Source organism: Diadema setosum, chromosome 2, assembly GCF_964275005.1.
Source record: "Diadema setosum chromosome 2, eeDiaSeto1, whole genome shotgun sequence".
Taxonomy (NCBI): domain Eukaryota; kingdom Metazoa; phylum Echinodermata; class Echinoidea; order Diadematoida; family Diadematidae; genus Diadema; species Diadema setosum.
The window spans coordinates 4,585,516-4,602,039 of record NC_092686.1 but is presented as its reverse complement, the minus strand read 5'-3'; the positions used below and the strand labels follow the sequence as shown (position 1 = coordinate 4,602,039).

The 16,524-nt window shown below is 37.7% G+C and overlaps 1 protein-coding gene across 1 annotated transcript; it reads right to left on the bottom strand.

The window, feature by feature from the left end:
• Window positions 1-5,320: 5,320 nt before the first annotated feature.
• LOC140237789 (uncharacterized) lies at window positions 5,321-7,224 on the bottom strand. The gene is made up of 2 exons (XM_072317725.1): window positions 7,114-7,224; window positions 5,321-6,297 (listed from the first exon to the last, which is right to left on the bottom strand). Exons 1-2 carry the CDS (start codon window positions 7,166-7,168, stop codon window positions 5,321-5,323), a joined length of 1,032 nt encoding a protein of 343 aa, XP_072173826.1. The 5' UTR covers window positions 7,169-7,224.
• Window positions 7,225-16,524: the final 9,300 nt, after the last annotated feature.

The following is a 16,524-nucleotide window of genomic DNA, read 5'->3' as shown; positions in this document are numbered from 1 at the left end:
TGAACACCTGTTTTCATGCACTATCTATTGAATCTATTGAAATACATGTAGTCATGACCTGCGTAGCCCTATTTGTCTGTGTTATTATTACCTCAACGTGAAGTGAATGGATTTTATTACGGTAATTCACCATGCCATGTTCACTATGTGATTGCATTTTTTTCTTAACATTTATTGAAAGTGATCTTAGTCCTGCAATGTTTGTGTTATTATTACCTCAACATGAAGTAAATGGATTTTATTACGGTAATTCACCATGCCATGTTCACTATGTGATTGCATTTTTTTTTCTTAATGGTTAATGAAAGGGATTTAAAGTTCTGCTGCAATGAAGCCTGTGTTATTTGAAGTTGATATGTTGGAGATGAATTTGATATATTTTTTAAAGATAAGGTGATATAGCTTTGTTCATATATTTAACATGCTAGATTTTTTTTTATTGCTTTTTTATGTACCTCCACGTACTGCAGAACCCACAACCGAAAGTTATTTACTGTACTTTTTATTTATGCGCGCGTCTGTGTGTGTGAGTGTGTGTGCGTGTGTGTGTGTGAGCGTGCGTGTGTGTGCATGTGTGTGCTTGCGTGTAAGTGTGTGTCTGTGTGTGTGTGTGTGTGTGTGAGTCGTGTGTGTATGTGGGTGCAGCCATCTTAGTGTTTCGCTAGTCACCGATAGTCTTATGTCACAATTTAAAGCACACGGTATACAGGGGCTCTATATATGCCACTTGGTTAAGGTTATATGAGTACGCCATGTTCATAGCAAACTCTGCGTCCCATACTCACAAGAGATGCGAGTATTTTAACACCATATATTTGATTAATGATGAATTAGCATTTGATATTTTTTTTTATGTTGGATGTTGCCGTCTTACTATGTATTTTTTATACCGTGAAGTAAACTTATTATTTTTCACAGTTTCATTATGAAGATATGTATGTACGTATATGATTATTATGTACTGTTCTCATCCAATAATGGCATCTCATTTTTATTGTATATCACTCCGCAATTCAGCCTTTTGGCTGCCATGGCAGTATATTGTGAATAAACCAGACTGAACTGAACTGATAAAGAGTAAGGCCTACGCTTCGTATAGAAATAGCACTATCTAAGAGTCTGGGAAATGCATGTGCTGAATTACACATTCAGTATTAGAGCACACACATACACCCACAGGTCTTTTAGCGTCCAGATATTTTTGTATTGAGTCCTAGGTACATCTACAGTTATGATTCACTGCTTTCTGAGTCTAATGCCCCTGTCACACTTTGCCGGATAAGGCAAACGCATGGGAAACGAAGGTCGATTTTTGGCATCCATTGATATCCGTTAAAATGCGTGTCATGTCCTTTTTTATCTTCCGGTGATTTCCGTCAGAGTGGCCAAAAACCTTTGTGCATGCACAAAAAACAACAACAACAACAACAGACACAAAAGAAAACGGATAGCGCGATCCGAACCTTGTCATATAGTTGAACGTTTTCTCCTGTATCTGTACTGTACTTTGTCGTTTTCGATCCGCTAGGCCTCCTGTAAAGTCCGTTGTTGCAAGAGATGGAACGGATAGAACAACTGTGTTCAGCACATCGAACGCATACCCACGGCTTAGTCACATGACAATTACCGCGCAAAACGCATGTAGTCACGGATGACAAACGGACAGGACATTCATTGGTGATGATTACAGCATATCTACATGATATCTACTGCACATCCACAATACGAACAAGAAATGAAGCTGATGTTAAACGAATGTATACTAGCCTTGCCTGCAAGGACATAAAGAACGTCTAAGGACCTTGCTCTTTTCAGTTAATGCCTCTCTGTCTCGATAAACTGCTGCCGACTCCAAGCTACTGTATATAAAACATCGATACAGGACAGCCTTATAGCAGATCTGAATCTGCAGAATGCCAACATGCATGGCCTTCAAGAAGTATATTGTCGCCTGGAGGAGGCAACGCAAGCAACAGAGAAGGCAGATGCGGTCCAAGAAGTGGTAAATTGGTCCTGAGAGACGCAAGCAATTTAGCTTGTATGACCAATTGTATTAGGCGAAACAAATTCGAAACACTTTGCTAAGTCTCCCGAATTTACCATGCAAACGTTATGTTTCAGGGGAAAAGGTGGGAGGTACATCAAAAAAGAAAGCAAAATGCATCATGTTTCAAGGGTGTTGTGTTTCTTCTGTTTTGTCGTATATCATATTTGTCACAAGTGTTTGTAAATAAGTAATTCATAAGTTTTATGAGTGGTTCACAATCTACAAGATTTGCTTTTTAGTGGACCTCTCTATTCTTTCTTCATTTTTTTTTCCAACTGAAGCATGACGTTGTATTATTATTCTTTTTTTTTTTACCAGTATGCGCTCTTATGTCTATCGATATCATTTATTTATTGCAAAGGCAAATGCTTTTTGTTTATGATGTAATACCTGATTTATCTTGTGTTATGTTTTTGTTGAAAGAAAAAAGGAAGAATGAAAATAAATTAATTGAATTGAAATTGAAAAAAAAAAAAGGTCGGAATGACCACCATCTTCGTAAGGAAAAAAAAAACTTCTTATTCCTCTGTGACAGGACAAAATCTTTCGGAATAGCAAGATTTTCAGTCAGTTCACTATCATAGATAGCCGTTGGAAGATTGTTGCAAATAATGAGGAACTGCAGAGATCTGAACACTAATTTAGTGAAGCACCATTATCACATAAAACACTATAGTTTTAGGTTTTACCACCAAAAAGGGCAGCCTTGATCAGATTCGCTATCATGGAGCAATGAAGTAGATTTGATATGACTGGGCATCGGCTGAGACAAACTCTTGGATATTCACAGGTTAAAAGTTTTGAGTGAACTTTGAGTTGAAAAGGAGAGAATGAGTAGAAGCCATCAAAATTGAAACCCATGACATCAAGGTTCAAATAGCATTAGGAAATCTAATTGAGCCATCGTACTGTGCATTTGATTTGATGTATCACAGACACTATTTGAGAGAAAAATAAAGACTGCTTGAAACCTTGAGTCAATGTTCAAACATGAAAATTGTATTGCTGACATTGATTTTCTGAATCCAGTCAAGTGTTCTATGACTTCAGGATCTTCAAGTACAATGGATGAGTTCAAAGAAAAATGAATGTGTGCCTTTACTAGAGAAAATAAACGCTCATCCAGCTATTAGTTATCATAAAGAACATCTGAAAGAACATCAGAGGGTCCGGGAAGCCAGACTATATCTGTAGTATAAATGGGGAGACACACCCACACTTCTGTTCAGCACCCTCACCCCCGAGCTGTCTGTTTTCTCTGTTCTGTCTTCACCCTTTCCGCTATTCTTCTATCATCCCTCCTCTTCCAAGATGTCCCCGCCTTCTATAGGCTAATAATAATATAACATCTAGGCCGATAAGACAACTAGAGGCGCCTGCCTCCGGGAAAGGCCGAGTCTTCACCGGCGTCGGCGGGCAGGTCTTCATCCCGGTCGCCGACGGGAATGGTGTAACTCTGCTTTTCGGTGCAGGAGTAGGCAGGCGACATATCTTCCTAAAACCTGTCCCCTTTCTTCTTCTTTAAATATCTCATTTGTAAATATTAGCAAAAGATATAATTATATATTTTTTTTTGTAAATAATTAGAAGTAGTGTAGGTTTTTATAATTGAATTTAAGTGAATATTTGAATAAATATATTTTTGGAGCAAATTGCCCGCCCGGTAGAGAGCTTCTCTACAAATCTAAAAAACAACAACAACACTTCTGTTCAAATGCTGCACGTGTATTCTCCAAGGCATACACGTGTATAAAGTGACGTCACACTGTTTTGAAATGGACACAAGATAACCATATTAGTACGAATATGGAATTTTCAATTTCCCATAAAGGTGGCCCCGAATTTGGTGAACAGGCAATCAACAGCCGAAGCAAAGACGATGCCTACAGAAGGTATAGCAAAAATGTGCGAACTACGCTAGAAGGCTACACAAAAATGTGGTTTTATCATTATGGGAAGAATGACAAAAATCCATATCGGCGGTCATTGATGGCTTTAAGATGTCCCAACAATTGACAGAATATACAATCAGAGCCACATTTGCACGTTTCTTTCATAGTGTGTCCATCTTTGGTCAATTCCAAGACAGTTTGAGGCCAGCACTATATAGGCACTCCTTTACTGAGCAAGATGTGATATTACGTACACCTTAGTGTTGTATGCTGTCATGTTTCTGTCCGGTGCTGTATATACCACATGGAGTAAAGCTAATAAAAGTTTGTTTTCGTATCATAATGATGAGTGTAGCCGTGTCTCCGTTAGTGTCCTGAAAATAGAATATATCGCCATATAAAATGTATATGGCGGATTTATATAACAATCATATGTACACAATATCACTTGAAGTTGACTTGGCCCCGTAAATTGTTGGTGCTGCATTGTAAGTATAGTCGTGACGTCATGACTATGTCAACAATGTGTATTATAATATAATTGCCATTTTGTACCTCCGTTTTGGAGAAAAATACCAATATTTCAAAATTTTCGATAGGCCGTTATGTTGTTCCCTGCAACTAAAAACAAATGATGGTAATATTCTCTCTCTATCTCTATCTCTCTCTCTCTCTCTCTCTCTCTCTCTCTCTCTCTCAATATATATATATATATATATACATAAATAATAACATGATAATATATAATAATGTATGAGTGGGTGTGTACTTCTTTTCTTTGTCTATTTCTATTGCATCGAAGTTCCTCGTTACGAACGCATACACATCATGTACACACAGACCCATATACCACATGTCAACAAATGTAAATTTCGCTTACTTTTGTCAACCTGTTCCATCAAAGGCACATAAAAACAAAGGAACAACGCGGCAGTAAGGGAAGTATTGCAATATGGTACATAATAAATTATGAAGTTTATTTTTTACGTGTTTACTGCGGGTCCCACTTGTCCAAAGTAGCAGTAAATAAGACAAATCATGACCATTTCAAATTGTATTTAAAAAAAAAAACATGAGCGACTTATCATATGAATAAATATGAAATGAGATGGGGTTAATAGCATTTTATAGACAATCGGGTACACGTTTTATGGGAGATAATCAAAAGTTCGGAGTGCGGCAATCGAAAGATATGAGAAGTTGGACTACATAGTTATTTTGGCAGCTTGTCGAGACAGAAGGTGATTGCTACTCGAGATCCATGACCCAGAATTTGGAGCGACCGAATTCGTGTCATATTCTATAAAATGATAAAAGGATTGATAACGAACTTCTAATGTTTGGCAAGTCCTTGGGGCATGAAAACACGAGGAAAGCCTGCTCACCCCAAGAAGCCGTCATTGATTTCCGGGAAATCAGTAACGACTGCTTCCATTTCTATTTCTTCAGTCTGTGTTGGGATAGTGGTCAACATATCATCGTCATCGCTGTCGGGTTTCCTGTCACCTCGACGACCAAATGGACGACCGCCGCGGTTACCATGACGACCATCCTTGCCCGGACGTTGGAAGGGGTGACCATTTTCTCCTTCTTCACGTCGCCCACCGTCACGTCCAGATTGATCACCACGATCCCCTCGATCTGAGAAGACGTTTTCCTCTTCGGTACGATTACGTTTGCAGGGATGATGGCGACGAAGAGATGGTCTATCAAATGGTGCATTCTCGATGCGAGTGTCATTGTTGTCTCCTTCCCCATCATAGTCTTCGCTCTCATTGCACTTTGCATGGTGATGACGGCGGTTTCCATGGGGACGGAACCTGAAAGGGAAGATACTGGTACCGTTGTTGTCTCCTTCTTCAGATTCCTCACTCTCATTGCGCCTTCCATGGTGATGTTGATGATGGTGATGATGATGGTGGTGAGACTGATGCCTTCCGTGGTGACGACCAGGATAACTTTCTTCACCATCAGTTTCATTGGCTCTATCAGATCTCCTACCACCACCAAAAGGCATCGGTGACATATCCCCATCCGGTCCTCCTTGTCGACCTCCCTCTCGCCTTCCTCCCTGTCCAAAGAACGGTTTACCACCTCTCCGTCTGAAGTCCCCTTGTCCTCCAAACTCATCTCCTTCACCTCCCTCTACGCCTTGTCTCCCTTGGCCGTCTGAGAACTGTTCTCCTGGTCGAGAACGTCCCTCATTCCTACGACCACTATCTCGTCGTCCGCCTCCATGCTGCTCTAGATTCGCCTCGGTCTGGCTGTCACCGGGTCCTCCACGGCCAGCATGACTGTCAGAGGGGCGACCCCGCCCTCTTCTATTGTCTGGATCCCGACGACCGTTCTGCGCACACACTGTGAAACAAGAATAACCATACGTATTTGCTTTGTTACTCTTGCAAAGTGTGCATTTTTCCTTTTTCTCTACCCTATTGTTCATAATATATTTTGTATCGTACTTATTTATTTGTCCTTTATTTTTATTTTTTTTTTTTTACAGGGAAAGTGATATATGTTTCACCTTGCATCATGTATTTCCATTTCATTCATGGAAATAAAGTAAAATAGAATCGATTCGAATCACAAGGCAAACCCTTGTTTCAAATGTTCATTGTATCATTGTCAATGTATCACGAATGGTATTAGGACAAATATCGCAAAAAAGTGGACAAAATGCTGCGACTGAAGAAAAATGAACACAATTACTGATGACATCAATTAAGACACACCTTACGGATCCCCCTCATGTTAATAAAACTTGATGTTGAGATAATGATGTATGACTGAAGACCAACGGCAACCTTTTTTTTTAATCAAAAATATTTAAAAGTATCTAATTTGCTTACAAAAACATTTGATAATATCCAGCTTGAAGAGAAACGGTTATTGTATATTCTTGTGATATAAATTTTGATTAACCCAAACAAATAAAGTAAAATAGATGCATTCTTTTTTATTTTTGCTAGACAATTCTCAATAGTCAAAGAGATTTGTTGGGCAGAGAATGAAACATACAAAATTTAAACATTTGAATTTCAGTATCGCTTAATACTTCCCCCTGTCATCCGCTTTTTATCTAACCTATTATGTCATAATCTTTGAATGGGCAAAAGAGAACACATGATAGAAAAAAAAAGGGGGACTGATGTGAAACAAAGATATTATTCTTACCTGCGACAGTAAGTGCAGCGAGAAAAAGGATGAGCAAAGTTGATTTCCAACCCATGGTGATGAAATCCGTCTCTTGCCAAGTTTTTTAGTCGTTGCTTTGGAGTTTTCTCTCGTGGAAGCACGAACCCGAGAAATCTGAAGAATACAGACAATTTGATCAACTTTTATACTCTTTGGGCTGAAAATCGTCCCAATCGGTGCCTGACAGTACCAAATCACCCGGTGTTACTCCCAATGAGTTGTCCTTCCGGTTTTATTCCACACCATATCCGGCAGTGTGAGGCAGCGACTGATACATTGTTTAGCGAATCGGGTGAAGAACAATACGTAACAAAACAAACTATAGAATAGCACAAAAAGTTGATATGGGCATCCATCATGTTCAACGGTTCGAAAGGGGGCAAACCTACAACATCGTGTGAAATCAACTCCGATTCTAGATGAGTGTATCATAATGAGTCACGTCATTTAATTTCATTTCATTTCATTACATTGTTTCTGTATGGTACAATATAATCAACTATGATTACTTTCAGAAATAAGCACATGGTTAATACTAATTCATGGCTGATTTTGCACATGAAAGGTAAGCAAATTATTGTGACAAAGAGGGGAGACATAACAACAACAACAAAAAAGTCAAGGTACCATACAGGAGGGTCCCCAGTAAGCCGGGCTTAATATTGGGGCCTCATGCACAAAGAAATAAATAAACAGTTTCAACCAACTATCGACTTACTTAACTACAACAAAAACAAACTATTTCACACAACAAAACATACACGGTCATGTAAACAGGTGATGCTAAGAAAGAAAAACAAAGAAGAAGGGGATAGCGATAAAGAAAGATGGTGAGAAAGAATAGGAGAGAGAGAGAAATAGAAAGACTCCTCGTTCACTGTACAATAATACAATGTACAAATACAAAACTATTGCAGGTGTATTCACCCTGTTGCCAGGTAACGGCTGGGTGAAGCAACGTACGGACCAGTTACTTACATCTGTACATGAAAATAGAGAAAACATTCCATGGCATGTCTACGACAGAAGGCAGAGTACAACATAGGAAGAATGTGCTTCAAGTAACAAAAGAATTCATGTTCTGGATATGTAAATTAAGTCACTGATACGTCAAGCACAGAGAAGAGAGAATTTCTTATTCAAATCGAAAAATGGACAAAATTAAGCAAATTTAACGCTGCATGTTTTCAGGAGGACAGCGATATTCGTTTCCTTATTAGATATGGCAATGACGTACAACGTTTCCTATCTCTCCTATTTTTCTCTCTTTTTTTTTTCATAAATGAAATGTTCCAAAGTGATTTTCGGCAACAACTCAGCACCTATAACTCCATGCCCCTTTCTTTGTTTTGAACTCATTTGTCAAGAACAACTTAAAAACTTGTTTGCAAGTTAAAGGAATAGCAATGTAAGATGGTGACGTTACATCATACAATTTAGATAATGTTAAACTGGGATGCGTACTCTAGGTCATGGTACATGTAGAATTAAAAGCTTGTGTGACTGCTTGGTCTTTTTTCTCTCATATTTGAACGAACTGTCACAGTTCTTTATATGAGATATATCAACCTAAACATGGAGTTGAGTTGAACTGAAAAATATCGTTCAGTATCAAGTCATCTACTTGTTTCTAACATATCCTGTGCATTTCACTGTAAAATCATTGTGTGTACATGGGGTAGGTTTGTTCAAAAGATATATCTCTCTTTTCCCTTCTTTCTATTTTTCTCTCTTTTCTGCCGTTTCTCTCTTGCCGTCGCATTTCTTACCCCCTTTTTTAAGTACCATTCACATCGTTTAGATCTGAATGGCATTGTTTATTTTTGCCTTTTCCTTCTTTTGACTCTGATATCATTATGAAATATATGTCGCACATTAAGAAGGGGATATAATATCTTCGTATGTAGATGTGAAAAAGTATATTATACCTGGAAGCAGATTATATCGATCAACAATTGATGAATCACTATGTTCTGTTAGTTTGATGGGCTCTATCTGATGTTTGACATGTACCTACTTTCCCTAGGTATATGTAGAAAGAGGAATAATATTACTCTGATTGGGAAAGCACAATCACAATTCTTATTTTGACTAAAAAGCGCTCCAGTCATAATCTTGCGTAAGTTTCAAAGAGGGAAAGATGACCTGATCTTGATTGTCTTTTCTTTAGCTTTGTCTGTTTAACTGCTTATTTCGCTCTCTCCCTCTCCTCTCCCTCATTTGCTCTCCATTTCGTTTTCTTCCGCTCTTCCTGTCTTGATTGATTATCATTCTTTAAATCTTTAATCACTTTGGAGGTGGTAAATAAACAAAAAAACAGTTATCTGGTATACCTGGCTGCAGAGGGCCTAACCGAGTGCAGACTGATACAGCAAACAATTTCGACCGTTGTATTTCCTTTCTGTCGTTGAAATCACATCCGCACTAGTCAAAAGGTGCAAGGTACATCAAAAGCCACAAAAGTCAATGACTTCATTGCAATTATTCTAATCATCCATTTGTACGAAATACGTCAATAGAGGTCTAAATATTCGCATCACTTTTCGACCTTTGCGTCATTGTTTTTTTAGCTACTGTTGTCGTTGTTTTTAAGCTGTGAGATGGACGTGCATTTTAAAAGTGACAGACCGGTCAGCATTGAGCAGTGGCATAGTGGATAAGACTCCCGACTCCCCTTTCATTCCGTGCCAAATGATGATTTTTTTTTTTGAATTGTGTAATAGGCTCACAACATCCGAATCCGACTCAGTTGATGAGGCACCAATTACTCTAACAACTCCTTATGACAACTTAGTTGCCAATAATCTTAATGCAGCGGTAAATGAACTGCCTTATGATTTTACTAATGATTTAAATTTGAATATGTCATGTAATTACGTAACAGTAAATCAATGTAAAGATATGTATTCTAGTTTCTCTAAAGACACATTTTCTTTGCTGCATTTAAACATAAGAAGTTTGAATAAGCATTTCGATGAGTTAAAGTTTTTATTAGAATCCGATGCTAGCCAATCACTTTCTGTCATTGGACTTAGCGAAACCTGGTTGACTTCCACTACGGAAGATTCCTTTGCAATTGACGGATATAATATGCATGTCAGTAATAGATCGGACAGAAGTGGAGGCCGTGTGGCATTTTACGTATCAAGTATTTACAAATGTATTGTTCATAACGACATTTCTAGAATGGATAACACTGTTGAATCTCTTTTTGTAGAAATTTATATCCCAGGATGTAGGAATGTGTTATTGGGCATAATATACAGACCTCCAAATTCAAATATTTTAGATTTTGTGACTTATCTTCCAGACGTGTTAAAAAACCCAGTTTTTCGAAATAAGGATTGTTTTCTTCTTGGTGATTATAATATTGATTTGCTAAAAGCTGGAGATGATCATATCCCCAACGAGTTTCTCGAAACACTTTTGTCTTCATCCTTTCTGCCACTCATTTCCAAACCGACTCGCATCACGGATCACTCTGCTACTTTAATTGACAATTTGTTTTGCAATATCTTACCCCTTCCCGAATCCTTTATAGTTCTTTCAGATGTGACCGACCATTATCCAATCATGACCCACTTTACTTTGAAAACTTTAGTCAATGACGCAAAGCCTTCATCTCCTTTATTCATACGCAAAATTTCATGTGAAAAATTAGCCAGTTTTGATGCTGCTCTTGAAAATGCTGATTGGTCACGAGTGTATGAAAGTGATGATGTTAATGAGTCTTTTGATAATTTTATGGAAATGTTTAATTTTCTTTTGGAGGTTATTATTCCAAAGCAAAAAAGTAAAATGAATTATAAAAATGCACCTAGGTTACCATGGATTTCCAAATCAATTCTCCGTTCAATAAACAGAAAAAATCGATTGTATTATAAATACAAAATGGAAAAAACTGAACGAACAAAGAACAAATATACATCATATAAAAACACATTAACCAGGATTTTACGTTTGGAAAAGGAAAGGTATTATTCTCAGCAGCTGTTGAGATACAAGTCTGATACTAAGAATACCTGGACAGTTTTAAAACAGGCTATGAATATTCCGAATAAAAAAGCAGAAATTGGTGAAATAAAGTGGGATGATGAAATAATTGATGACCCTGTTGATATTGCAAATATTTTTAATTCCTATTTTTCAAAAATAGGTGAAACGCTTGCTCATGGTTTTCCGGCTACAGAACAGAATTTCACTGAATTTTTAGGCCAGAATAACCCAAATTCTATATTTTTTAACTCCAACAAATAGACATGAGATTATCGACATTGTATCCTCTTTAACAAACAAACGAAGTTCCGGTTATGATGATATAAATAACTGTATTCTTAAAGGTGTCATATCCTCAGTTGCAGATCCCTTGGCCCACATTTTTAATCTGTCAATTTCTAATGGTATTTTTCCTGATGAAATGAAATTGGCTAAAGTAATTCCACTATTTAAGAAAGGTGATAATCTGGATGTCAGCAATTATCGTCCAATCTCTTTATTATCTTCATTGTCGAAAGTTTTAGAAAAAATAATATACACCAGAATTATTAATTTTTTTAATGTGCACAAAATATTCACAAATTGCCAGTTTGGTTTTCGAGAGAGACACAGTACCATCCACCCAGTTCTTCATTTTATTGATAAAGTTGGTAATGCAACCGACAACCATTCTCATTTAATTAGTATATTCTTGGACTTCTCCAAGGGCCGCTGTTATTCATAATTTATATCAATGATTTCTCCTCTGTTTCAGAGCTACTTTCTTTTATACATTTTGCTGATGATACCAGTGTTTTTCTTGCCCATAACGATATCGATGTTCTTGTTCAACAAGTTAATACGGAATTGAAAAAAGTAACCAACTGGGTCAGAGCTAACAAGTTATCTTTGAATGTTCAAAAAACAAAATATATGCTTTTCAGCAATACTGTTGATTCTTTGAATTCAGAAATAGTTCTGAATGATTGTAATTTAGAAAATGTGTCATGTTTTAAATTTCTTGGTATTTTTGTAGATAATAAACTTTCTTGGAAAATACATATTGATCATATCTGCAAAATTATTTCTCGCAATATAGGTGTTATGAATAGACTGAAATTCTATATTCCTGAAAAGACCCTATTAGTGTTATACTCCTCTTTGATACTCCCTTACCTTAATTACGGAATTTTAGCTTGGGGCAATACTCATCAGACACTGCTGAATAGAGTGTTATTATTGCAAAAGAAAGCCCTCCGTATTATTTCTAATTCTTCTACACGTTCACATACAAATGCATTGTTTGACTGTTATAAGCTATTAAAAATCAACGAATTATTCTTATTTTACTTAGGTCAGTTCATGTATATGTATGATAACAATTTACTCCCACCTATCTTTAGTTCTATGTTTCAAAAAAAATCAATCATTCCATAATTACCCCACCCGGCGTTCTAACGAGTTTCATTTACCACTTCTTCGAACGATTTTAGCAAAGAATACACTTATTTACACTGGACCAAATTATTGGAATTCCCTGAATCATGATTTAAAATCTGCTCCATCTATGTACTCCTTTAAAAGGAGATTAAAGTCTTTTCTTTTACAATCTTATAATGACGACTCGCGGAATCAGATTAGTTAATAGGCTTACTTTGTTACTCATCCGCAATATCGGCATTGCCGTTTTCTTTATCATTCTAGCTATTGCTCAAGCCTTGATTATAAGATTTTTTTTTTAACCTATAGACCGATTCAAGCGACTGTTCATGGAAGTGCGCCCTCTTAAGGCGACGCCATAACTGGGGGCCAAACAGGCCGGGTCGGCAAGCGCCCTGCGTGCGTGGCAAGGGTGCCAGCGGCAGCCAGTGCTTTTACCACCCGGCGCCAGCCGGCCACCTAGCTATCTCTGGCGCTGGCAGCGATCGACGCATCTGGATTTGTGACAACTAGAGTCTACATTTTTTTTTTTCGCTAGCTAATCAAGAATAAATGAAATTAAACAACTTATACCGACTATGAGCGAATGGGTAGATGACATACGGCTGTAGCCAAAACTTGAATTTCAAGGTAAATATCGGTACGATCCGTGAATGTTTGTAGACTCTATTTCTGGCGATGACTTGGGTACTCGCGTGTTAGCCCCGTATGTTCACATTAAGACTTGCAAGAGAATAAAAACCGCTGGGGAGAATTATTGCTAGGCGCAGGCAGACGTCTTGGTAATAAGCCTAGGTTGTTGGCAAGTTAACTGATATAATTAGGTACAAATAATGAATAAGAATCCTGAGCTAGATATGGCGCAATATTGCAAGCTATCAGTTAACTTAACCTTTTTAGGGCAGGCTTTTGCCTTTGCTCGGGAGTGTCGGGCCAGCAGGGTAGAATCTGTCTAACGTTAGATCTTGTCTAGAAATCTGGGCAAGAGTCCTAGATCTAGACCTATTGACTTCTAGAACCCTACATCCTATATCATTTTCGGTTGTCGATAACATCAGGCAAGCCTAACTGAGTAAACCAAACGGAATATAAATCTAGGCGTTTCTAGGCCGTATATGCCTAAACTTAAGTTACGACTACGTTGCCTGATGTCTACAACCGAAATTTCTACTGTTTTAGGTCTAAGTAACCTTGCATAAAATCACGCTAACGCCTAATATTGTAATCTACAAAAGTGATTTTCAAATCATATTTTCTTAGTATGATTATGAAACAGATGTTTGCCACCATCCATGGTTTAATATTTATAAGTATCACTTTATCAAAAGTCAAATTCAGAGTTCCAGGCCAGAATTGAATAGGCCTATGGTCAATTCAGTGCTGAACATTGAAGAAGTGAAAACAATATAAGAATTTAACGCATCTTGAAACATTTATTTAGCTGTAGTGTAGGCTGTAAAATGTTTGTCATAATAATAAAGTGTAGCCAGGAAGTGGATTCTAACTTTGGCAAGTAGGACACCAAGGATTAAAAAAAAAAAAAATCAAAAAAAAAAAATCGGTGAATTATCAAATTAGAACTTTGATCTAAACTTGTCTTCTAAGATGAACAACATATTTTACGAATATGCAGTGATAACCTAGTTAAATAGAGAATCTAGTAGACATAGTTTGTTTCGAAATCTGTGCATTTTTATACCGTTGTATTTCACTTAATTGTCTTTAATTTTGCCTTGATTTATCAATAATATCATGCGTCAGCGGTGTCTGAATTTCACACTCTGCCGTGCAGCTTCCATTTCCATTTTTTTTCTGTTATTTGTGCACCCAACAACTGCACAATGTGTTTTCCTGATCCTTCCTTTGAAGCTTTCAAAGTAGATCAATATGTCTGAATCACTCAATTTGTCCAAAAGAAAGGCATTAAAGGCCGCTGAAAGACTTTTCCACACAGTGAGTAAACAATCACAATATTAGCGCGGCGCCAGCGGTCGCGGGCCGCGGCGCAGCGGCTGCGCCCGGCTAACTATGCGCGATGGGTACGCTAGGCTGCTGAGCTGCAAGTGCAACTCGCTGGGTAGCTAGCTCGCTGGAAGCCCCCCGTTGGCCCCCAGTTATGGCGACCGTTATAGCGCCGCTAGCGGCGGTAGGTGAATAGGTCATCGAAATTGAATCGGTCTATACTTCGCAGTTGAAGGGTTTGTTCTATATTCTTTTTTTCTTCTTCTCTTTCTTCCTCAAACCTCCGAGGATCGTTGTCTGTGTTGCATATTCCTTTCTATTCTGTTACCTCTTTATCACGCTATAATCTTGTTTCCTCTTGTGTCGTCAAGTCTGTTTGTTTCTTGTTTTTCCTCCTACTAGTAGTCTTGTTGCTGTCCCAGTCCTGTTGCATGTTCATAACTCTGTTTGTTGTTGTTTTATGTATAACTGTTTGTTCGTCTGTCTCTTAGTGGGCTCCCAAACTTTTTTTGTGACGAACTTTTTGTGCGGATTTTTTGCTGTTTTCAATTCAATTTTTACATCGGGATTCTAATACAAGAGGGGCCCACACTCTACAAGCTCTGTCTTTTTAGTGGGTCCCTCCGTCTTTTTCACACAATGCATATATTGAAAACCATTTCACTTTCGTTATCTTAGCACCTATTGCAATGTATCGCCACTGTTAGTTTTTTTTCCTATTATTGTTGCCTTCTCTGTACAATTGTATGCATTGTTTTTGTCACTTAAGAAAGTGAGATTTATGTTTGTATATTGTGGAAAAAAACCGAATAAATATGAACTTGAACTTGAACTTGAACTCCCGATCGGAGGACCCGAGTTCGAATCCCGCCCAGTGCTTACGTCCTTGGACAAGATGCTTTTACCCACCATGTCCCACTCTACCCAGGTGTATAAATGGGTACCTGGCAACGCTAGGGTAATAATAATGGCAGGACCCTCTGGTAGAGCAGTATGGTAACACTGAAGAGGCTACCATGGGTAAATAAGACCTTATTATTTATTATTTAGTGTGTCTGATTTAGGGCAACTTACAATTTAAACTCGAGGTATAAATAATGAACTTACACTGGGTGGTGATCGATTTTTCTTTTTTTCCATTTGCAAATCTTAAAATGTGACAATAATACCACTACTAATGTAGTAGTAGTAGTAGTAGTAGAAGTAGTAGTAGTAGTAGCAGTAGAAGTAGTAGTAACAGTAGTAGTAGTAGTAGTAGCAGTAGAAGTAGTAGTAATAGTAGTAGTAGTAGTAGTAGTAGTAGTAGTAGTAGTAGTTGTAGTAGCAGTAGTAGTTGTAGTAGTAGTAGTTATAGTAGTAGTATAGTAACAGTAGTAGTAGTAGTAGTAGTAGTAGTAGTAGTAGTAGTAGTAGTTGTAGTAGTAGTAGTAGTAGTAGTAGTAGTAGTAGTAGTAGTAGTAGTAGTAGTAGTAGTACTAGTGGTAATGGTATTGGTAGTGGTGGTGGTGGTAATAGATTGGAAGTAGCAACAGCAAATGTTTATTAGGTGATACGCTATCAGCGTATCACCTATTGTGATTGTCAAAATCTCTCTTTATTAGGTGATACGCTATCAGCGTATCACCTATTGTGATTGTCAAAATCTCTCTTTATTAGGTGATACGCTATCAGCGTATCACCTATTGTGATTGTCAAAATTTCTCTTTTTTTTATTCTTCTTTCTTTCTGCCACATTTTGTGTCGTCAATATCTCAACAATGACATCACGGAATGACATGACATTTTCAGTCAACATGTCTCATAACAATATCTAGCCACAATAAGGTTTTCATGACAGTAACATATCTATGACGTCATCCAGAGATGTCGGAACTAGGGTTGGGTATTGGTATAGCAGAGAGTAGATTGGTGGACTGGTAAGAAGATATGCTTTCAAGTTTCCAACAAAGTGCTTTGAGTACACCTCATTAGTTTGCGTCTTGGCTCTTGGCTCAATTGCGGCACAATAATTTT

Bases quoted from the DNA above. Each gene is read 5' to 3' on its own strand.
- LOC140237789 (XM_072317725.1), bottom strand. From the start codon at position 7,168: ATGGGTTGGAAATCAACTTTGCTCATCCTTTTTCTCGCTGCACTTACT. The intron at 6,298-7,113 runs GTAAGAATAATA...CTTGTTTCACAG, and splicing joins CGCTGCACTTACTGTCGCAG to TGTGTGCGCAGAACGGTCGT.